The sequence below is a fragment of the Thunnus thynnus genome, chromosome 4 (assembly GCF_963924715.1).
Source record: "Thunnus thynnus chromosome 4, fThuThy2.1, whole genome shotgun sequence".
NCBI classification, from domain to species: Eukaryota; Metazoa; Chordata; class Actinopteri; order Scombriformes; family Scombridae; genus Thunnus; species Thunnus thynnus.
This window is the reverse complement of record NC_089520.1, coordinates 20,400,549-20,424,066: the sequence shown is the minus strand read 5'-3', so window position 1 is coordinate 20,424,066 and position 23,518 is coordinate 20,400,549. Positions and strand designations below refer to the sequence as shown.

At 40.0% G+C, this 23,518-nt stretch overlaps 1 protein-coding gene across 1 annotated transcript in view; it reads left to right on the top strand.

Annotated features, from left to right (window-relative positions):
• Positions 1 to 22,671, top strand: part of LOC137181583 (potassium voltage-gated channel subfamily B member 1-like) — a 38,311-nt gene extending 15,640 nt beyond the window's left edge. The window contains exon 2 of the mRNA XM_067587395.1: positions 16,301 to 22,671. Within this exon, the coding sequence (XP_067443496.1) occupies positions 16,301 to 18,163 (1,863 nt within the window). The 3' untranslated portion in view covers positions 18,164 to 22,671. The remainder of the gene's footprint in view (positions 1 to 16,300) is intronic.
• The last annotated feature ends 847 nt before the right edge of the window (positions 22,672 to 23,518 follow it).

Here is a 23,518-nt window from a genome sequence, read left to right as displayed (position 1 = left end):
GCTTTCTAATCTTAGCTTGATCTCACTCTCTCGCAGTCTAATGCCAAAAAGTGATTACAGACATGCTTGCAATTCTTGTTGTGAAACATACTCACTGTGAACAATGAGGATACCCAAAGAATAAGAGATTTAAATTGTTATATTGCATTACTGACAGATTAGTAAATTCTAACACCTTTTTTGTCTTGTGTAGTACAATCAAATATTTAACAAATTTTGTATGATTGTCTGGGATATAATTTAGTTAAAGGTCTGCAAAAAAGATGTATAGTTCAACCAGGAGAGCACAGCCTTAGAGTAAAGCTTAATTCATTCATTCATTAGGTTACTTATAACATGAAATAATTTGGATTAAACCCCAACACAGACTTGAATAGTGGAAGGCCAGAAGCTGAGTTAGATGAGACAGTTGAGGTCCTGGATGATTGTGGTGGAGGAGGAGTAGGGACTCTGAAAGCAAATGATGTGTATATATATTTGACAGGAAGTTATGGTTGGTTTGGTTACTTGAACGATTTAGGAGTAACCACAAAAGAGAGGTGATTGTACTGATGGAATGAGAACAAGAGGGAGATGAATTAACAAATTTAGGGATGAAAAACAGGAAGAGAGCGGAGTAAAAGGCCGTAGAGAAGTATAGTCATGTTATAGGAGTGTTGCTGTGATGTGGCTGAATGTCAACTACAGCTTCATTAGTTATGACTCTGTGAATTGACATGACCTTTCATAGTTTTAAGACAAAAAGGCGACACATGGCTGGTGGGGAGGCTCCATTTAAGAAGAAAACTTAACTATAAATGTCCCGAGAGGATCCAAAATGTGAAATGTGTTTATTGATCCTCGAAGAATTCTCTTTATATTTGCACCCCTTCAGTGATATTGAAGTGGGGTCACAGCAACAGAACAGCACTTCAGCAGAGTGGCTGCTTGTAAAAAACTGCTTGTGACATTGAAAGCCGTGAAAGATGGTCTGTCTGCTGCTTGGAAACCCTGCAGCTTCACTTTAATACATTAACCAATACAGTAGTTGGTGGGCAGGACAGCAGCTGCACTAGCAACAGAAGAGGCAGATTAGTAGTGGGAAGGATAACAGCTGCAAAATTAAAACGGCTCCCTGATTGAATTCTTTCATAAAGGGAAGCGATGTGACTGCCTATTGGGTAGACAATAAAGTTCTGTTTACTCAACCTAAAATGAGGTTTGATTGGTGAAGGGGGGCTGCATGTGGTCACAAACAGGAGGTGAGGTCAGATCAGGTAAACTGAGGATCATCTGAAATGGGTGGTAATGAAGGTAAAATAGATCATTTGTAAACATGTGGACTTCAGGAGAGCATAGAGGGGGTCAGGAGAAGCAGAGGGAGACTGGTAAAGTGTGTTTTTAATCTGGGTCAGTATATCCATGTATGGCAGTGATTGGCTGGGCCAGCATGCTTGACTGTCGGCCAGTTTACAGCAGGCTGGATGGATATAAGCAACGTGTGGAGCATCAACCACCAGTCTGACATGTGTTTAGTTTTTGTCATGGAGTGTGGCTCTCTACTTGAGTTACATGCCCGGGAAACTAAAGTGAGAGCATAGAACTATAAGACAACTGTGTTTTTAATCATGATTTTATCTGGCTACTCACATCTAACCGCAGACTTGTGTCCTTCTCTCTGCCTAATGTCTCAGCTCCAAGATCCTCAGGATGGCAGCAGCATTAAACACATCCTTCCATAATTTAGGCTTTTGTTCCACTTGCAAATCATCGTCACATTCACTTTATACAACTGGGACACTTGGCCATTACAGACTGTTTATACTGGCTGTGTGCCAGCCGCTAACGATCCACAATCATTTATCATTCCAACAGCATTATGATGGCAAAGGTTAGGCTGGACACAGAGTGCTAATAATGACACAATTACACTCACTAACTCATCGATAATATCTATTCCATATTTTATATCTTAACATTCGCTGTCTGGTTTTATTTAAGAGCGCCATCACTAAAACAGAGGCAATTGATCATTGTTGTTTGTGTCATATTTGAAACACATCTTAAGATTAGTTTGAGCTTTCACACAGACTGCAGCCATGAAAATTCTATTATGAGTTATACATTAGTATAATACTTATGCTGAGATGGTCTGTGCTTGATATTAGGGTTTTGTCCCTTTATGGCTCACACAATATGGAACCTGTGAAGCCCTTTGACACAAGGCTGTGCAAATAAGCATCCATTGACCACAAGTAGCAACAGTAGTAATTGTAGCATATGAATTTTAGTAGGATTATTTTTTTCTTTTCCCCGCATATTTATGAAAACACATTTCTGTGTGTGTGTGTGTGTGTGTGTGTGGTTATGTTCATTATCAAAACATAACTTGTCAAATTGACTTTTTGTGATATTCAGAACTGACTCATCAAGTGCTAAGCTGGCTCCCTGAAGCCTGAGAGAGATTACTGAACTCACCTCTCAGTGTTACCAGAAATCCTGAGTGTCAACATTGATGTAAAAGTGTATTTTTTCCACTGTGTGGTTCAATATGATCACATGTCACTGACCTCTGTTTTCCATGTCCATGTTTTTGTGAATGCCTTGCTGCATCTGTTATGCAAATGCTAAAAAGCCTCATGTCACCATGGAAACTATCAGCTGAACTGTACGCCAAGGTACTGCAGTCTTCCCATGAGGAGATCTGCGTACGCTCTGTGGTGCTTTGTGCTGCTCTCTGGCTGGTCATGTGTGTGTTAATGTCCTTGCATGACATCAAAGTGTACTGTATGTGGGACAGAATATAAAAGATAGTGTGCGAGTGAAGCAGAGAGAGCATGTGTGTTCTTTTCCTCCTCTGTCATTACACCATGACAATTAAATCCTCTGCATTCTGCATTGATGGACCAAACCCTGTTTCTGATCATCAGTGTGCAAATCCTGGCTCTGTCAGCCACACAGATCACATGCAGCAGCCTGCCGTTGTTTTCATAGGCCAAATGCTGTGACAGACAGCTGGGCACGCTTTTCTGTCTTATTACAGTCTCTGTCCACTCTTATTACAGCATGACTGAAAGGCCCCAGTGGCCCTAACATATACTGAAAATTTCACTGTAAACAAAAACACACAATGCAATGTACAGTTGACCGTATGTAAGTATGGTATATGCCTACAGTTACTGCACTGTTGTGTGTTAAAAGGCTTCATCCCAAAGTCTATTGTAATGAATGTTATATTTTTGTATCTCAGGCCTTTAAGCTCATAATGAATGTTCATCTTTTAAAGGTTAGATCCCTCTAAACTGTTCTTGTTGTAAATGTCAGACTCTCTGTTTCTGTCTTTCTTTTTTATCTCTCTTTCCATCTATCTTTCGTTCTTTCTTTCATAGAAAATATATAATGAAATATATGTTTCTTAAATTCAAAACCTTGCTGGATTGTTGATTGGTGAAGTCAGGGGACAGAAAACTCCAGTTGGTGATAATTAAACAACTTAATTTTACCATTTCACTGAGGTGTCGCAGAAAATAGGTCACTTCTAAAGTTTTTTTTGGTCTGTTGCCTTAGGGCCCTTTAGTGCCTGTACATCTGAGCGGCATACATTATACACCATACACTGCCCTTCAAACATCTTTTTCTCTTGGTCCCTCTCTGCATTATGTATCCCCGACCTCGCTTCACCACTGAGGATGAGCGGGTGTCTCAGAGCGCCATGGTCTCCAGAGAACAGCACAGTTGGACAGAAATGAGATGGACAGGGAGACATTTAGCGGTCTGACACTGATGTTGGAGACATGCTGTACTGACACACACGCACGCGCAAGCACACACACACACATGCGCACACAAAGCTGCGGTCTTCAGTGGTCAGGCAAGAAGTTCCTTGGTCTGTCCTTCCACTCCTACTGAATCATTTAAGAGGAGACTCTAGTACACAGCAGGTGTTTCACTTCTACAGAATGAAAAATAGATGGTTTTATGTTACACTTAGCATCTGTGTTAAATGTATAAGAGGAGTATTCTTAGATTTGATTTGCTATAAAAGTCTGACTTGAGTATTCAACATGCAGCTAATAGTGCACAGGGTGTTGCTGACAGAAAGTGATGTGTAAGGTGAGATATTTTTATCCCATTTGTCACATCTGAACAATTTCATTTTACAAAAAAAACAAAAAAGAGCTGAATGTAGAATTGGAATCTGCCATACAGTTTGGATATTTAATGCTGTGTCAGCTGGATGCTTAATTCTCCACGGTAGATGCTGAGGCACAAGTGCTTTTAGAACAAGACTCTGGGCCATTTCTGTCTGTGTGCATTCAGATTTCTCATCACAGATTTTTATATAAAGCTGACGATGTCGATTGGAGCACAGTACATGTGCCATCTGGCGTTACAACTAATCCTTATGCTAATCATCATTTAAACAAAAATATCTTCTTACCCAACAGAGAAGGATATGACAGACACATGCACTAAGAGGGGACTTAAAGTATCAGTGAGGAAGAGGGAAAAAGTACAGAAAGAAAATAGATTCTGCCAGGCATCCGGTGGCACAGCACTTTCTATAATTGCAACCTAGTGAATTTGTTGTCATGGCTACACTGAATGGTGGGCCTGGCACACTGGGACCAGTTAAGATAATTTTAGTTTTGATGCATTAGCAGTTTCACAGGTACATACAGAGAGATGAGATGTGACAGACTGAGCTTCTCTGCCGCAACGATGGAATTGTCTGAAAAACTTGAGACTGTCTGCTGCTGCTGGAGTGTGAATCAACACAACATCCCTCGAGGGATGTAACCTCAGCTCTCTCAGGTTAAAGGAATAGTTTGACATTTTAGGGAATATGCTGATTCCATAAGATGCATATAAAGATGGATGTAGCTAGGTGTGACATGACCCATTGGTTTGCATTGGAGCCAGTTTGAAGCCCAGAGTTAATGCTTATGATAAGCACCATCTTTTTGTTTGGAGCATAGACTGTATATAAATATGAGTGACATGTCTCCACTTCCTACCACTATGCAAAAGTGAAGCCAAAGTATCTAGTATCCGGGAGCTGCCATCTTGCTTGTGGGATTCATTTGTGGGTCATTTGGAGCTAAAGTTTGCACAGTGCAGTAGAGTCGGGCACTGGGACACAGGCCTGTGGTACACACCTCCTAAGTCATCCCACCACCTGACAGAGGTTTGAGAGCGGCTGTCAATCATGTCATCACACCCCCTTTTTATATTGTCAAATAATTTTGGAGCCAGGACCATGGATGTATAAAGAGAACTGGATACAGGAAGAGTGTCCGGCTTTGAAGCAAATTTGACATAGCAGCGTTTCATCCCCATTCACGTTAGCTGGAGGGCTAAACCAGAAGTAGCCAACTTGGCCGGTGAAAGTCAATAATGCGCTTGCTTTATGGGCCGCACAGATGTGGAAGTAATGTGGAAGAAGTTGAACTTTTTTGGCTTCATGTACCACTGAGCAACTTTCATAGGAATGAACGAGGCCCCACCTCTGACGCTGTATCTAGTTTTCTTTATAATCCATGGCCAGGACTTTCCAAATAATGAGTGCTACCTCAGACCTAAGCTATGCTAGCTTACTGGGAGCACCGAGCAGTGCACACTTGGGCTAACATTAGTTACTGTAGCTAAATTGTGTTAACAGGGCAGGTATCATAATCAAGTAACATTAAACTTAAATATCGCAACAATATTCTGACTCAGTGTGAGTCCTGGAGCCGTGGAAAACAACAGGCGAGTGAACTGTCAATCAACGCCCACACCATAGACATCAAAGCTACTATAAGTCTTCAAATCCTATTAATGGAGCAATAATTTCCAAAATGGCCTCAATAACCTCGATCACATGGATTGATTACAGATTTAGCAATTGAGACTATTGTGACTCTGAGAAAAATATTGACTTCTTTCTAGAAAGAAGTTCACACTTTTTGAATGGGAGTCAGTTGGAGCATAGAGGCCGGTGGTGGCAATGCACTTTAAGATACTTCCACACTGGCTTCAGCCTCAAGCCATTACTATATAAACTTTTGTTTCCTAACCTCAATCCTGCTGTTATATTAATATTCTTACCTGTATGTTTAGGATTCTGCCTCTGTGTGTGTGTGTGTGTTTGTGTGTGTGAAGTTTCATATTTGTGTGTCTGATGTTATATTTGAACCTTAGCACAAAGACTAGAAACAGTGGGAAACAATTAGCCTGGCTCTGTCCTAAGGTAACATAATCCGCCTACAGTAGCATCACCTCTAAATCTTACTAATTAACATGTTAGGCTATATCTCGTTTGTTTAAAAAAAGTCTGGCACATAACTCCCCATAAAACCACAAACTGAGGTTTTTAGACTGACTTTTGTGCAGATTAAACACATGAAATATAACATGTCAATTAGTGAGATTTAGAGCTACTGGTCTTTATTCTAAACTAAACTAACCATCCCCTGGCTGTACCATCATATTACACCTGAGAGTCAGATTTAGTATCTGTCTTGAATGTCATCAGATGTCTAGCACTGAAACTGTAGTGTAGAACTGATATGGCATTATACAGGATTATGAGTAGCGACCAGGCTTCTCCTCCTGTTTCAGATGGTGTCCATAGTAAGCAGCCCAGGTAACTCTCTCCACTCAGTGCTGACACCCAATCGTGTCACAGGAACCCTGTGACATCTGCTCTTTTGGTAAACACCAAACAGGGCCGCTGTGCAACGGAGGCAGGTTACCGGAGACAGGAAATTTGGTGAGCGTTAATCAGCCGATACCAGATCAGTAAAGGCATCTTATTGGCCTTTGTGTCTGCTTCTTGGCACGTGCTCATATCAAGTTTCAGGTCTGAGATGCGAGCATGTGTTGAGGCTTTCCATTTGTAGCCATTGAGACGATGGGCAAGTAAATACTGTAGCAGAGCTTAATGGCAGAAAAGAGATATTCCTCCTCATCAGAATGATGTAATGAAGTCTGGGCTTACGAAGCTTTCACTGGAAGCAACTCAGTTGTTTTCTATCATTCATTCATTCTCAGAAATCACTTTCTCTGACAGAGGTCGTGAACTTCGTTGTCTGATGTAATCTCTGTGACTTCTGTTTGCATCTCGGTAATAATCTGCTGGTGGCCATCACTTCTGTTTAGGCTGCCAGTCTGTCTCCTGATGTTGATTACTTGCTCTAATTGCAGTTAAACTTCTTCAACAAAATCTGGTGGCTTTCTCCACTGGTACTTATCCGCTTGTGTAATGAACACATCACCACCACACAACCTATAATAAAAGATAAAAAAGAAACAATGATTTTGTTACACGCTTTGCTGTCAAATGGTCCAGTATCACAGAGTTGGTGGTGATTCAGCATGATAAATTCAGTTCTTTTTTCATATTCCTGCCAACATGGCTGCCAGTTTCAGAATGAGCAAAGACCATAGCAACAAGAGACAGCTGGAGCTCCAGTCTGGAAAAAAAAACAAGTATCAAGAACAAAGCCAGATTTTGAGTACTTGTCATTTTCAGCTGGGTGTGATGTGAGTATGCTGTGAGCCATGAGGCCTGCCTGTGTGCTGTGTCACGCCGGCATGAAACGCCCACTGTATATCAGGATTGTACATCTCAAGATCACAGAAACCACACTTATTCCATTAGTAGGGCTCAGTTATGCAGGCTGTGTGTGCAACCTGGAGGAAATCCTCCCCAGCCTACTGAGTGTTCCCACAGCAGGTTGATACAGTCAGACAAGCACATGCTGTGAAGAGGACCTGCCTGTCTCTCAGACTCAGCAGAGACAGCAGATAGGGATGGCATACTGTTCATTAAAGGTTCAGCGCATTTCACCTCATCTGAAACTACATAAACAAGCTTCTTGAGAGGATGCCAACAATTTTGCTCTTTTGTATACAAATTTGTAGTAAACACTCACTATAAAAATAAGGCACACAGTCACTTATCATTTAGAACACCAACATATATTGAAAAATGTAATTTCATTTGAATATATAGTTGAAGTTTTTATTATTGTGTCATGCACAGCCATCATGGGCTTACAAGACACCGCATATTCATAGTAGACCAAGATGCTTCGTGTACAGTTTCAAACAATACTGCAAAAAGAAAGAAAACCTATTTGAGTAATTTTTAAATTTTTACATCTTTATGTCTACAAAAAATGCTGCTGACATAACATTATTGTATACTAGACAACAAAAAAGTAATGGAAAAATCTGAATTAATACTAATTAAATAGTCTATCTTGTCTTCTTTTCCAGGCACTTGAGACAAAGTTAGCAACTTAAACACATCAAAACTGAATATCCATTCCACTCTTTGATCATCACAACACCAGAGTATTACAGGATTTTGTCGAGCCATTTCAATTAAAAAAAATTGTCAATCAAAATTAAATTATCATTATATGTAAAATACAAAAGACAATGGGACTCACTTTCCACTTCTCCCAAATCACACACCCCACATACCGTTTGTCATATGAACTACTTGTTAAAAACAAAACAAGTATAGATTACATATTTCATTTATATTGAGATGCATATGTATGATTTACATATACATAGAAAATAAATGGCAAAACATGTTCTGTACAGAAAAGTGTTGACAATTGCTAAATGCTTGTATACAAGGACATACTCTACACATTTCACAAAATTGCAGAAGGGCTTTAACATCTATAAAAAGTTTTACAAGGAATGCATTTTCAACACATGCAAAAAAAATAAATTCTGGGGATCAATTTCTGGTTTGGAATCAATAGTCTTATATCATGAAGGTGACATGGATCTATAAGCTTCCTTTGCACTGCCAGTAGATCAACTCCCACCTGGTGTTTTATCACTTAATAATCTCTAATAAGTCTTTTATTTCATGCTTAAACTGATTTATATTCCTGAAAAAAAATGACTCAGTTGGAAAGAGGGAGAGATGTGCAGCAGCCCAATATAGCATACACGAGATAGGTTTGTTATTAAATTCTCTGAAACTTTTTTAAAAATTTTGCACATACAGCAGGAAATCCGTTATTATAATCTTGTGGGATGTATTCTTCAGTGTACATCTGATAACACAGGTGTTCCAGATGTTTCAGAGTCAGGTTTTGTGTCCCAGGTGAAAGGCCAGTGGCAAGAGCACAGATGTTTTATCAGAGGCGACTGACTCACAGTGCTACAATGCGGGTTTGTACATGAGCCACAGGGGAGCAATCTCTCATCTCACTTTCTCACTCTGTCACTCTCTCATTTCCTCTTCATTTTTCACAGTGTCACCTCTGTTCCTTTCATTCTCTCACCTTTTCTCTGTCACACACCCCAAAATATACATCCATGCCAGACACTTTGCCTGCTTGAGTGCAGTGAAAACACACAAAGACTTAAAAAGTTGCACATACCAATGCACACACATTTATGTTGTTGATTCCAAAAAATATTTATGAAAGTGCATTTATTCCCTGACTCTTAACATTAACTTTATCACTTAATCATACACTATCTGAACTTAATTTTAACTTAAACTGCCATCCCTGACCATTAAAAGAAATCAAAATGTCCCATAACAACTTGAGTGTATTTTGGATTCATAAGGGATCAGATAGACCTACAAAAATCATACATGTGCACACACACACTGTGTGTCTGTATGCCTCGTTATTTTAGCACCACCTTGAAACCTGAAAGGACACATCCTGTGCGTAGCCGCAAGCTCAGTAATCCATCTCCTTGTCTCCTCGTCAGCACAGGAGGCTCATGGCACAGGATAGGCACAGGCTCCCTGCTATAGGCTTAAAGGTGGGACAGAAAAGGTTGCCAGGCAAGGTGAAACAAGGCAGATGAGGTAGAGGGCACATCTGTGCGAGACACAGGAGGTCTTGTCAATTTGAGAGATGCCTAATGATGTCATTGCCTAGTTTGGTTTAGAAACAGATGTGAAAGTTAGACTAGGGGAAATTATGTAATTATAAACCATTCATTGCTTTTGAGTCAGATTGTGATATAAAGTTATAAATAACTTAATAAGACTTTATAAGACTTATTGCTACTATTGTGTCTACTGTTCATTCTTTTACATCAATTTAAGCTTTTTAAGCTTTTTCATTTCCAGGCTTTTTAATTAACAGCACAGCTTCTGTAAATAATGTGTATTAATTCATGCAAAAATGTAAAAAATGAGATGAATAACCCTTGCTGGTTAAGAAAACTGAAACAGAATGGGGAAATGTACAGTATTTAATTAGAAAATTATTAACACTGTGTAAATGAAGCATCAGTAAATGACAGTTGACCTCTCAATGATCTCTTTTTTTTTTTTTTTTGTTCTTCAGCTTACTCCTTAAAGATCCTGCAGGAAATGGGTGTTTCTCCTCCCATTCCCTGACTCTGTTATGTCATTATTTTTTACTGGTAACAGTAAAAAATATTTCTCTTAACATTAAAGGCGTTGCTTGTTGTTTTAGGGGGTTGAAAACCAACAGTTCCAACAAGAACATGTCATTAGCCAAACCCACATAACTTTATTTTAAATCTTTGTGGCAATTACAAACTATCCAAATATACCAAATGTCAGGCTGAATTTGGGGGAAATGTGTAAGTGATGTGCAAGACATTTAGAATATTTCCATTTGATTGACTGGTGCAGTCATACACAACGTGGAGTGTGGTTTGAATATTTCACTCAGTGTAAACATTATATGGCTTCAATGAAGAGTTTCAACACTCAACAACATTCAATCATTTCATGGCAAATTTCAAAGTTGTTGATACATTTTACTCAATGCCAGAAATGTCAACCTCATTTTGTTGCTAGAGGAAATATCAGGTGATCACCTAAGTAAGAGGGATTCTTCTTCTGGTGACTATGAATATCTGTAGAACACGTCATGGCAATCCATCCTATAGTTGTTGAGATATTTCAGTTTGAACCAAAGCTGTTGGACCAGCAAACCAACAGGCTACTAGCATGGCTTGGTGAACAATCCAAAACCATCCATTATTTGGTCAAACTAACAAGTTCTGCCCATGTAGTCAAAGCCTTATATAGTTTATTCTTCTGTGCCGCAGACCACCATTGTACCATTGTTGTTCAAAAACTATTAAAAACACAATAATGAAACATATATTGTGGCACGGGGTGATATATTCCATCATTATGATGTGCATAGAAACTGTAATTTATCTGACATACATCGTCCTGATGCTGTAAATACTCACTAGCTCGCCAAATCTGTGGTTGAAAATAGTCCTCGATAAGTGCACTGTTTATTCCTGCCTGAGTCACATTTACTAAAAACTACAATGCTCAGCTGCTTTAGGAGAGAGTTTTATTTATTTATTTTTATGAAACTACATATTCATGACCCATTTTTAAAGATTTACATTTTCAGTAGGCTTGAGGCTGAGTTCTACAGACAGGGGCAGGGAAGTCAGAAAGTTTTAAGAGACTAACTGTTGGTTTTAGTCTTTTTATGGGGTTTGTTGACTGCAAAATAAACATAATATTGCCAGCCTTATTTAAACCTACTTAAGGGGGAAAAAAAGGAGAATCTGTATATTAAAGGGTTAATTGTAATTGGTTTAAGTGGGTGACAGGTGAATGTAGTTTTATTGCACCACAGTCCCTAGGTGGAACTTTCCAAGAAGGTGATTGTAACCCCAGGGAGGAAGTGTTTATAGCTGCAACAGGCTTACTTTTCTCCACTTTGTTTACTGGCAGCGTAATCCCATCCATCTTTTCCATTGTAGACTTACATAAAAACAAAAACACAGACACTGTATCCCGTAGAGGAAACAGAACCACAACAGACTGTAGGAGGAAGGTCAGCTGTCAGTGCACAGGGCCAGAAAACATTTATTGGCAAGTCACAGAAGAAGTAGAACAATAAGAGGATTAAAAATGCCACTTTGCACTCAACATGCCCAAAGAAAATAAAGTGAGTGAGTCACCGTGTGACATAATCCCTCCATTGATTCAACTCATGTGGTGAAAAGGGCAAATCCAGTTACAAAGAGGACAGACCAGAAGTGAATCAACATTTCACACAGCATGACGCAAGGGAAGACCCTAAATACAGGACAGAAAAGATTTCTTCTGGAAACCACAATGCTGCTTTATCCATCATGTCATCTGCTCTCAGCCCCAAATGCTAGTTGGGTGTTGTACTTCTGTTTTTCATTATTTCCTTATACGCCCTTAGTCTGACTCTCCCCTTTGACCTGACTGCTCTCTCTCCCTTCAGTCTCATCTCCTCTGTCTGGCCTCTCCTGACCTCTCTGTCTCTAAATCTTTCAATATATAAACCTCTGTGGTTCAACAGTAATTAAACATCCTAACTACCTAAGTCCTCAGAAGAAAAACAACTCTTCCAAAATTTATCGGCCCAATTTTGTGAAACGGGATTGCATGTCATTATCTGGGTGAACTGTTGCTGTTTGAATGGAAAAATGGCAAAGGGATAACACTACGTTGACAGCAACTTTTATTTCATCAAGCAAAAGGATGGAAATACACTAATAAGAACAGCTTATCGTGATCACTCACCGGAAAGCAATTTGATTTCTGAGAGTGAGGATGTTTCATCTTAACTCCAGTGATCAGATTGAAACGGTAAATATTCTAAAAATAAATGAACTAAGTTAGTTAGGCTCTGACTAATGGCACTCCAATGAGTGCTGCTCATGTCTGCTTTTGAGCTTGACAGGATCATGGCTGAGGGGTAAGACAGACAATATGATTTTGTTGCAACATACTTCTCATACAAAAAGTTTTCTGCTGTGAAAACTTGTGACTACTGTAATGCATTGTGACTGTCATAAATCCAAAATGACCACAGCCTCTGTTCTCCATGATGGAACAAAATTGAATTTTTTACAACCGCCTTTCAAGCTAACAGTGGAAAAGGCTTTGATAATCAAAAGACAGATTTTGGGAGTTTCATTTCAAGTATTTTTGCAACTTTTCTATTACACTGAGTGAAATGGATGAGACTGAACATAAGACTGCAGGGAGAAGAAGGAACCCAGAAAGCACAGAATTGAGTTGTCCATCATTCCTCTGCGAGGGATGTGCAGTACCTGAGGGTGGCTGTTGATAAAACATAGAGGTGGAAAAATCTGTCGAAAGCCATGAAATGCTTTCCACTCTTCGGAAACAAGCGCAACCTAGCTACATACCAAGAAATTGTTGAACTCCTAATCGTGATGGGAAGACTCTCCTTCCTTGTCTATCCCTCCTTCAATCGAGCATGAAGCAGAACTGACCTTATGTGGTGAAAGCAGTGTGAAAACTAGGCTACCTCTCTGGCTCTGCAGTCCGTCATGGCCCAGTGAGCACCTACTCACACACCTTTTCCAGGACAGGATAGCTTGCACTTCAGGAGGATATTAAATATTCAGTCTCCTGTCTCTTGGCCTGTGGGGAAGGGAGGTTTGAGGCTAATTACTGAGCTCAGAGTGAATATGCTTAGTGTGTCTGTGTGTGTTTGTGTTTGTTATAGACGTGTATACGTCTGAGTGTATTTGCCAGTCATGGCTGTGAAGAAGTAGCAGTGGTCTTAATAAGATTCAGCTCCACTGTTGTCAGTTTATGCAAACAGGAAGCGAGGCAGGTTGTCCCCATGACCTCAGTGCTCATCATTAAGAGCTAATGAGGTAACACAAGACTAACCATAACCCTCTTTAACAGTGCATCTGTGTCTTAACGTCCCTGCTGCATTGTGAAGTATATTCATCCAAACACATTTTTGGCTCTGGTGCCTTTATACACACTTTACTCTAATTGTCTGTTCTTCTATTTCTGTTCTGCTCTGACGGGCAGCTATATAAAGATATTCATATTCAATTTCCTCATTTATGAAAATGTATTTCCCCCTCATACACAAATCACGCACATCAAATTGCCTAACCAAGGAAACTCACAAGTTTCACTTCCAAAGCTTTGACCAGGTTTGCCTCATTCCCTCTGTGTCACAGATTTGTCACTGTGCTGTCATCCCTATAATCTCTTCTCTGGCTGACCTGGGTTGGCATACGTCCGGGGTGGGAGGGGAAAAGGTGAGTAAGAGAGAGAATTTGACGGAAGGTGGAGCTGGTCACGCATTGGTTGTTGTTCACACGCAGAACACACCTAAGTTCAGTTTCAACGCTGTCTTTTGTATTCAGCATGATTCATTAGCCAGTCTCCAGGCTGGTCAGTGCGTCAAGCTAGATTAGTCTTGATCTGATGAGTGCGGTTTCCACTGGATGGCCCATTTTAGAACTGAGGCTCAGTCGCAAATGGCTCTCTGCTTTTGTCTTGGTCTATCAAAATGCTACTGCAGCAGACTTTGGGGTTTCTGATAACATATCTGACCTAAACGTTCTCAAAGAGCGCTGAAAGCAATGACTCCAACTTTTACCTGGTACTGTTAAGGGTGACGTTAATGTTTCATGTTGACATTAGTTGTTTTATACTCTTGGGTGTGGTTATTCAGTAGCAAAAAAGCTCCCTCTAATGGGTCGTATTTGAGAGTTTTCATCCGTCACTTGGGTCTCTTGGGATCCAGACTGGGAGGCAGGCTATTTCAGGGAAGGCCCTGATAGAGTTTAAATTTCAGTCTGTCCTTTAATTCACTCTCACAGCAGAACTATTTGGTTGGTGAAGTTGAAATGCCTTTACCCTAGTCTTTCTCCTGCCCTCCCTCACCTCTGCCCCAGCAGGGTTTCTCTGCTCTTAGTCCCTCTCTCCTCAAAGGCCAAGGTAGGCGTACAAGCAGTCACCTGTCAAGATTAATTAAAGCTTACGGTTGCTGATTGGTACGAGGGAATAATCCTGCTCGCCACTGGCCTGGGACACAGCCTCCACAGTGACCTTGTGTTGGATTTCACACTGATTCTGGGACAGGAATAATAGGTGTGGCACATCTACTCACCCACAACTGTGCAGCCGTCTTAATCCCCAGCACTATGATCAGGCCCTATTGTACTCAGCAGATTATATCATTAGTAGCTGGCTCAATGCTTGAGAGGTCTCTGGTAGTCTGTCAGTCACGCTCACTAAATATGCAGGGTGTGCTTTGTAAAACAAGTAATACATTGTGGTTTTCTTTTAGCCTTGGGCATTGAAGGATTGAAAGAGACTGAATAGAAACGGAGAGGGAGACGGTGAAGAGCAAGTGTGGCTCGCTTTAAAAATATGCATCAACACAATCTCAAACTCTCCCTCCTTCACTGTCTCTCTCTGTAATGCACATACCAAGACTTGAAGAGAAAAAAAGCATCTGCCCCAGAGATCACATTAGCTCTGACCTTATTTCTTTTGAAATGCTGACATGACATTTCATGAATGCTTTGGAGAGAGTAGCCAGAAAATTAAATGGGCCATGAACTAATATCATCAGAAAATGCCATCACTAGTTGAGATATTTTAGCCGGCTTTGAAACGCAATTTGATGTCACAAATGGAACCAGTCTGACACATTAAAATGGAGTTTCTCATAGGACCAATCTTCTTCCTCTGACATTGTCAAAGCACTATTTCACTTTGGGGCATTTTAACTTTCAGTCATCAACTGTCAAATGTATCCTTTACTCTGCCTTTCAACATTTCAAATTGCAAAAATACATAATTACTCCTTCAAATGTATGATTGTACATGATGTAGAAATACTAGCTGGATCTAATTGTTTTGTTTGCTGTGTATACGATTGTGAGAAATTTAGTTTTCAACGTGAAAGCTTAAAAATTGGTGCCAACTACAGGTTCAAGGTTTTGAGAAGGACACTTGCACAAACTCAAAACAGATGGCAGTTAACAGATAAGTCCTTGCATATTCAATGCAGTCTTTTAATTTTCAGTCTAGGCGACCATCATCAGTGCAGGGATGTACTAATGATCAAATGTTGGTTTCTTGTTTGACAAAGATTGAAAGACTGGATTGAACATGCAATTAGTCAGAAACCAATTGTATTTTGTTAATAGCCTAAGTAAGTACTTTGGTACGTACCCTGCATCTGGTTAATCACCTGATCCAACTCACTTTCAAACTTTAAAAAGTGAGCTATTTTTCAAAGTTACAAACAGAACAGTACTGGTGGCGGTAGAGGAAAGGTCAGGATATCCCCAAAGTCATTAGGATTCATCTTCTGGGGATCATGGAATTAAAATGAATGCTTGTACAAAATGTCATGGTAATCTATCCAATAATTAGAAATATTTTATTCTGGACCAAAGTGATGGACTGACAAATGATTGACCAACCAAAATGGCACAACAGCACAGGGCTATATACATTATTGTGTATTCTTCAATATTTTTCAATATTGTTTTCTTTTGTTTTTTCCAGATCCTGGCAATTATCTCTATCCTCTTCATTGTGTTGTCCACCATTGCCTTGTCTCTGAACACCCTTCCAGAGCTGCAGGACACAGATGAATTTGGCCAGTCCACAGACAACCCACAACTGGCCCACGTGGAGGCTGTGTGTATTGCCTGGTTTACCATGGAGTACCTGCTCCGCTTCCTCTCTTCGCCCAACAAATGGAAGTTCTTTAAGGGTCCTTTGAATATTATTGATCTGCTGGCCATCCTGCCCTATTATGTCACCATCTTCCTGACAGAATCCAACAAGAGTGTGCTGCAATTTCAGAACGTCCGCCGTGTAGTCCAGATTTTCAGGATCATGCGGATCCTGCGTATTCTGAAGCTTGCCCGTCACTCCACGGGTCTTCAGTCTCTGGGCTTCACCCTCAGGAGGAGCTACAATGAGCTGGGCCTGCTGATCCTTTTCTTGGCCATGGGTATCATGATCTTCTCCAGTCTGGTGTTCTTTGCTGAGAAGGATGAAGAAGACACCAAGTTTAAAAGCATCCCAGCTTCCTTCTGGTGGGCTACAATTACAATGACCACAGTAGGCTATGGAGATATCTATCCAAAAACTCTACTGGGAAAAATAGTGGGGGGTTTGTGCTGCATCGCTGGAGTGCTGGTGATAGCCTTGCCTATCCCCATCATTGTGAATAACTTCTCTGAGTTCTACAAAGAGCAAAAGAGGCAGGAGAAAGCCATCAAAAGAAGGGAAGCCCTGGAGAGGGCTAAGAGAAATGGTAGCATTGTCTCTATGAATATGAAAGATGCATTTACCCGCAGTGCAGAGCTTATGGATGTGATGGTGGAAAAAACTGATGAGAACACAGGAAAAAAGGAAAAGGTACTCGATAATCATGTGTCTCCAAGTCTGCAGAGAGAGAAGCCCCAACTGAAGTCACAAACGAGCCACAGCAGCCCCATCAAAACCCTTGAATCAAGCCACCAAGAGCAGGCGAAGCCCTCTAGCAGCCCTCAGCACCTCAGTGCTCAGAAACTGGAGGAGACGTACAACAAGATGGCCAAGACCCAGTCACAACCAAACCTCAACAGCAAGGAAAAAGGGCCGCTATCCAAACCAGTTAGGCAGAGAGCTGAATTGGAGATGGGAACCATCCCTGCTGAAGCCATCTCAAGCACAGTGGAGGCAGTGACAGACATCAGAAGCATGTCCAGCATTGACAGCTTCATCAGCTGTGCCACTGACTTCGCTGAGAGCTCTCGCTTTTCCCACAGCCCAGTCAGCAACATGCCAGGGAAAGTCAGCACCAACCCCAGCCTAGAGCCCACCTTGGAGAATGAGCATGAGGGATCCCAGGGTACCACTACGCCCCTGGCAGGACGAAACACCATGACTGGCCCGTATTCTGACAGCCCCAGGAGCAGGCGCTCCAACAACCCACTCAGAAGCCGCTCGCTCAAGGTCAACTTCAGAGGTGGGGAGGATTCAGGGACAGGGGCCCTCTCAGATAGCTCGTCAGTTCAGAGCCCTGAAGTGTCTGTCTACACAACTGCCAGCAGCATGACACCCAGCAAGAGCCCGGAGAATTTACTGCCTAGCATCTTCACATTCCACGATGCATCCATCAATAAGTTCATTGATGCTGACACAGATGAGGAGGAGCACCTGCATGATGGTTCAGGCACCAACCCATCCCAAAGACTTCTGGATAAAGCCAGCCCCAAGTTTGACCATCAGTCCGGCTTCCAGCAAGGGGTCAACCACATGGAGGGCCTCCAGAGGAAGCTTGGGAACAGCACACTGCCACTGGAAGGGCAGGAGAACCATGTGGCTCAGGAACTACAGCCACTTCAGGGAGAGAAGAGTCACTCTAATGCTTAAAGTTATGATGAATGAGAGACCACACAGGAAACAGACAGGAGAAAAGGAAGCAAAGAGGGAGGGGGAGCAAATATGAGTACAGTGAACTCCACAAAACTGAACTTCCAAAAAATATGTAAGGCATTGGAAACATTTGCAGGAATATTTGAACAATTGCAACACAAAATACTTATCCCATGAAAATACAACAGTTGTGGACGATGGGAAAAATCTTTGTGTTCTGCTCTCAAACATTTTCCTACAAATGACTCCTGAATAAATGAATTTCGGAAAGGACTGATCTAAGAGGTTTTAAAAATGGCAAGGAATGCCCATCAGATCATTTTTACTATTTTTACCTTTGTTTTAGCCCACATTATCATATCTAACAATTACAGCCTATGTATAAGAGTACAGTATATCATTTTTATAAGCAAAAACCTATTTTTCTGACATCCCTGGATACCACTTTAAAGCCGATAGCAAAGGCTGTCCAATCAGTAGCAAACCACAGAGGGCATTGAAACATGGCACTGCAAACTGGGGAACATATTCAGCTGAGATAGTTCACACAACTATGTTGTAGTGTGAAGGGGGAACATAAATTTTTCTTTAAATTATAGTGTTACAGTGTTTAATTGTGGCATTACGAAGGCAAAGTGTTGGGAAAATGTATAGTTGGCGTCCTTTAACTTCCTTCCTTCAAACTGGCCTTAGTTCATGTTGTCTCCCATGTTTTACATTCGTGTGAGTGAAAGAGAGAAAGACAAAGACACACAGCATATACACATACAAGTGTGTGCAAAAATGATCTTTCACATACAGAATATTTATTGTTATGTTCTTGGTCTCTTAAGTGTGAACTTGAAGAGTATCAAGTGTTTCCGTCTGTTTCTTTTCAACAGGAGCTTAGTGTCTTGCTTGTTGATATTTTTTACTGCACAGAATATAGTTAGACAACACAGAGAGACACTGTGAGGCTGCATCCATCGATTTCCTTCTTGTTCCCACTGTGCCCGACTGCCGGCAAGAGAGAGCACCTTAACATGATAATCATTTTTATTATGAACACAGAAAAACTCTTTATTCTTGTTTGTTTACTTTTTTTTGTTTGTTTATTTCTAAATGTCTATTGTGTGTCCTGCAGATTGGTGTAATCTAAGTTCATTCTGAAATCTGGAGAATTATTATTATTATTATCTTATTCCTAAACTTTCTCAGAAGTGTTACAGAGAAGTCATCATTCCTATTGTAGCTGATCAACTGAACTTCATATAAAACGAAAGTGCTTATGAGCATCACCATAGCTGGAAAGACAACACTGAAAATCACAGAGATTTTCCATGTTGACATTCCAGTTTTGTAGGAATGTGAATATTGTACATGTATAACTATAAAAGTAGAATATTACAAAAATACACATTTATTGTACCAGGAAAAGAATCAAAATAATTTATATTTTTAAGATATTTTCTAAAAGAATGGACTCTTAGACAAATATATTGTGCTAATCTCATAGTTTTGCATTTCAATATACAGTATGTACTGCATTGTTTTGAAGGAGTTGCATTTATTAGACAATATACTGTAGTAGATACATTTGTATTGTTTGCTACTGTCTCCCTGTAAATGTCTGTCCCTTTGTCCTTGTGCAATGTGAAGAACCAAAGAAATGTTCTTTCTGATAACTTATACAGACAACAGTGAGTAAGCATTCCTTTTCTAAACAGCAGACATACTTCAGGGAGCCATACTTGCTCATTCGGTACAAACATGTAAGCTGGAGAACTCACAGATGAGAGGTCAGGCCTCTGAAGAAGAAAACTGTTGACAGGGTTCAAAAACACAAAATGAAGAGGGAACACACGCACTTTAATTTACATCCATTTTCAAAAAAGCTAATTTGATTATTTACACTCTGTGGATTTTGGCAAGTGGTTCGCTTCCAGAAATCCCAAACATTATGCTCATATGAGTTCACATGACATCCCTAACAAACATAAAGCCACCCCATGGCTATAGCTCGCCACTCAGGCACACAAACTGCATGGAGGTACCTTGTGTGTCTGTGGGCAACTTTAGTCCAACCGAATATCCTGCATCCTGCTTTTCTGTATGCACCTGATTCCAAACATATGACCAAGCTGGGTGTTAATCATCTGGTGCCCTCATGCTCGTTCCAACATTAATCATACAAGCATGGTTTAAATAACATTGTTAACTTTATAACATATCATGCAAGCATTCTATTAAGCATCTACTTTTAATAGTAAATCATTAAGCTTAAGTATTAAAAAATAGAAGTATTTACTCTGTATGGCTGTTTTCCATTGCTGCAATCATTACACATAATATGAGTTAGATATTTATGTGCCTTTGCTTTTAACACCTGCCTGCCCCGCACACAGAGACAGTTACTGCTCCCTGTTTACTGGCGCCCAAATGACAATTAAACAAACTACAGCAAATAAACGCCCAGAGAACTGGGTCATCATGCTGTCAGACTGATATATTAGACATTCACACCCCTCCCTCTAATGTCTGTCTTGTGCACTTACTTAAATGCACCAAACATTTACATGAAAAAGGCCCAATCCACAAAAAACAAACAGGTGCAGACTCACTCAGTAGAGTGAGCAATCACTGTTTCCATGGTGACAGTTTAGATGACTGCATGGCTCACATTTGATGCAAGCAAGTAGCCTAATTTGTAGTGTTGGAGTCCTTAAAGGCTCAAATAACGTATAGCAAATACACACAGCATTTACACTCTTTTCATGCATTAATTTATTCAAACATTCATCCATCTCCTTTTTCCCTCCTAACCTGTGGCTTCAGTGTGCTGAAGCCTCCATTGTTAAAGAAATTATGTCAACAGAAAACTGGGCTGTGGGCCTTTCTACTGCCACATCATCCTTTTATTCTCTTAAATTCACTAACACACACACACAAACACTTCAGCGAGTTACAAAAGAACATAGCCTGACCGCAACGTCAGCCACAAACCCCCTGAAACTAAGGTGCTGTTGCTATGTGTATGTTCACTTCAGCTACCTAACTCCCATGGAGGGAGTGAGTGTGAAATGTAAATGGAATAGGAACAAGCGGTGTGTGACAGAGAGAGCTGTGCAGCAGATCTGTCAGTCTGATTACAACTGACATCCCTTTTGATGGCAGGAGAACTATACGCTCCTCCACTTTGTGTCCAACTTCAGCACAAATAACTCCTCAACACAGAAAAGATGACCATTCAAAGCATTGAATCATAAGGCATTCATAAGCTCTTTCAGCTCTTTTGATGCATTTTTGAGAGGGTAAAAAATCCCTCAGGCAAGATGATGGCCATCATGTTCTGTCACTGAGAAAATTACATAGTGAGATTATGCACACAGAACTTGTGTGTATTTTTCTACTACAAGGACTGGCCTCGTGTTTGAGTCTTTTGTGCAGAATGACGATGCAAAATGGCAGTTGGGGTGAGGATGCGTTCATTTCTGTGATTCTATAAATATCATCCTGGGCATGCAAAGGGAGGGTCTGGGACAGCAGGAAAGGCTCAGTTACAGAAATGTCTTTGGTCAGATGGTGTCATGGAGCTCTGAGAAACAAACTTTGTAACAAAGCAGTCTGGTAGAGGAAGGCTAAGAAGGCTGTTCAGCTTACAGGAAACTATACAGTCACTGGTGTGTGGGATTTGTTGCAGCCCAGCCCTTAACGCTGCATGGTAATGGGATAAAAATGTCAAACTGACAAATGGTCATATAACTTTCACTACTGAAGGCTTTCGAGACCCAAAGAAAAGACTAGAAAGATAGAAAGGGAGGGTGCGCTGCACAGTGAAGAGTGAAGATTCATAAGCATTCATCATACAACACTCAGACATGCAGTAAATAATAACAAATCTTTGGAAATGAGCCTCTCATCATAGTGGACTTACATCCAAACAAGCCATAGTCTATTTAAATGGTTACAATTGTTTTTTTTCTCTGTTGGGTGAATGTTATTAATGTCCTTATTGCTTTTTATATCTTTTTTTTCTTTGTTTTTTCTAAACTGCACTTTATTGATTTTCCTGAATTAAACAATCTGCTGTCTAGTCACCATGCAAATAAAAATGTCACCATATAAAAGGTACATATTGGTTGAAAAACAATGCCCAAAAGCACAAGGTATAATATGATTATGTAACCATTTCTTTAAGCACAATCTGCTGCATAAGAGGTTTAAGCCAAATGCAGACACATAATTTAATTTTCAGAATCTTCCCCCTTCTTTGGGGAAATAATCACCTCTGTTCAACTCACACAGGTAATGTTTGTTTTGTAAAGTTTCATACTTTGTACCAGTTGACTTTGTAGAATATTATCTTTGTGGTTTCCTGTTGTTCAACGCATGTAGCGCTATTAAACTTTGACACACAGAACTTGTAAATATAACCTAAGAAGCTATAGGAAAATGTCTATGATGAGCAATTTGGAAGCAATTTTCTCCTTTTACTGACTGATGCTTAATAAAAGACAATAATCCAGTGTTGGTCCTGTGAGCCTCACTTCATCAGCTGAAATGTGTTTTTATAAAAACCACTGAATACATACAACAGGAGTGTAATACACAAGAGCAAGATGGTGAGATTGTGCAATGCCTGAGCTGGTGTTTGGTGAATGGAGACTGTGTATCTTATACAACAGCACCCTCCAGTGTTCTGTATTAAAATTAAAACATATAAAAGTATTCACTTCACACAACGATTGACATTCACGGTAACATCTAGTCTTCTTTAAGTAAAATATAAGGAAACAATTATCACTGGAAGATGATCAGTTCATAGTTTCTAATAAAAGTTGACAATTGCAGTTCATAAGGTCTATAGCAGTCTTATATTTTACTTTTCTGATTACCGATTTGGTCAATAAAATGTTTTTTAAAAAAATGTGGAAAAATGTTCATCACAATGTTCCTCAGCCCATGTGACATTTACATTGCTTGTTTTTCTAAAACCCAAAGATAATAATACTTACAATGTTATAAAACACAGAAAAGTAGCAAATCCTGACAAGCTTTGTGCATTTTTGTCAGACAAATTATTCAAATGATTAAGCAATTATCAAGATTGGATACAATTTTCTGTCAATGGACCAACTGCTTTATCCACTAATCATGTTCAACACAATTTTATTGAACTATTTCCAACTATTTTGATTCACTAAAATTGGGATTATGATCAAATGTATGGTATACTGGTCGTTTCATTCACAACCATTATCCCTCTTTTAAACAACATCTTACCAGAAACAAAAGCCAAACTCTCATCAGATAGAGGTCAGTTTCTTTTTTGGGTCATGAGGTGTTATCAGATCAATATTAATGTAGTTAAAT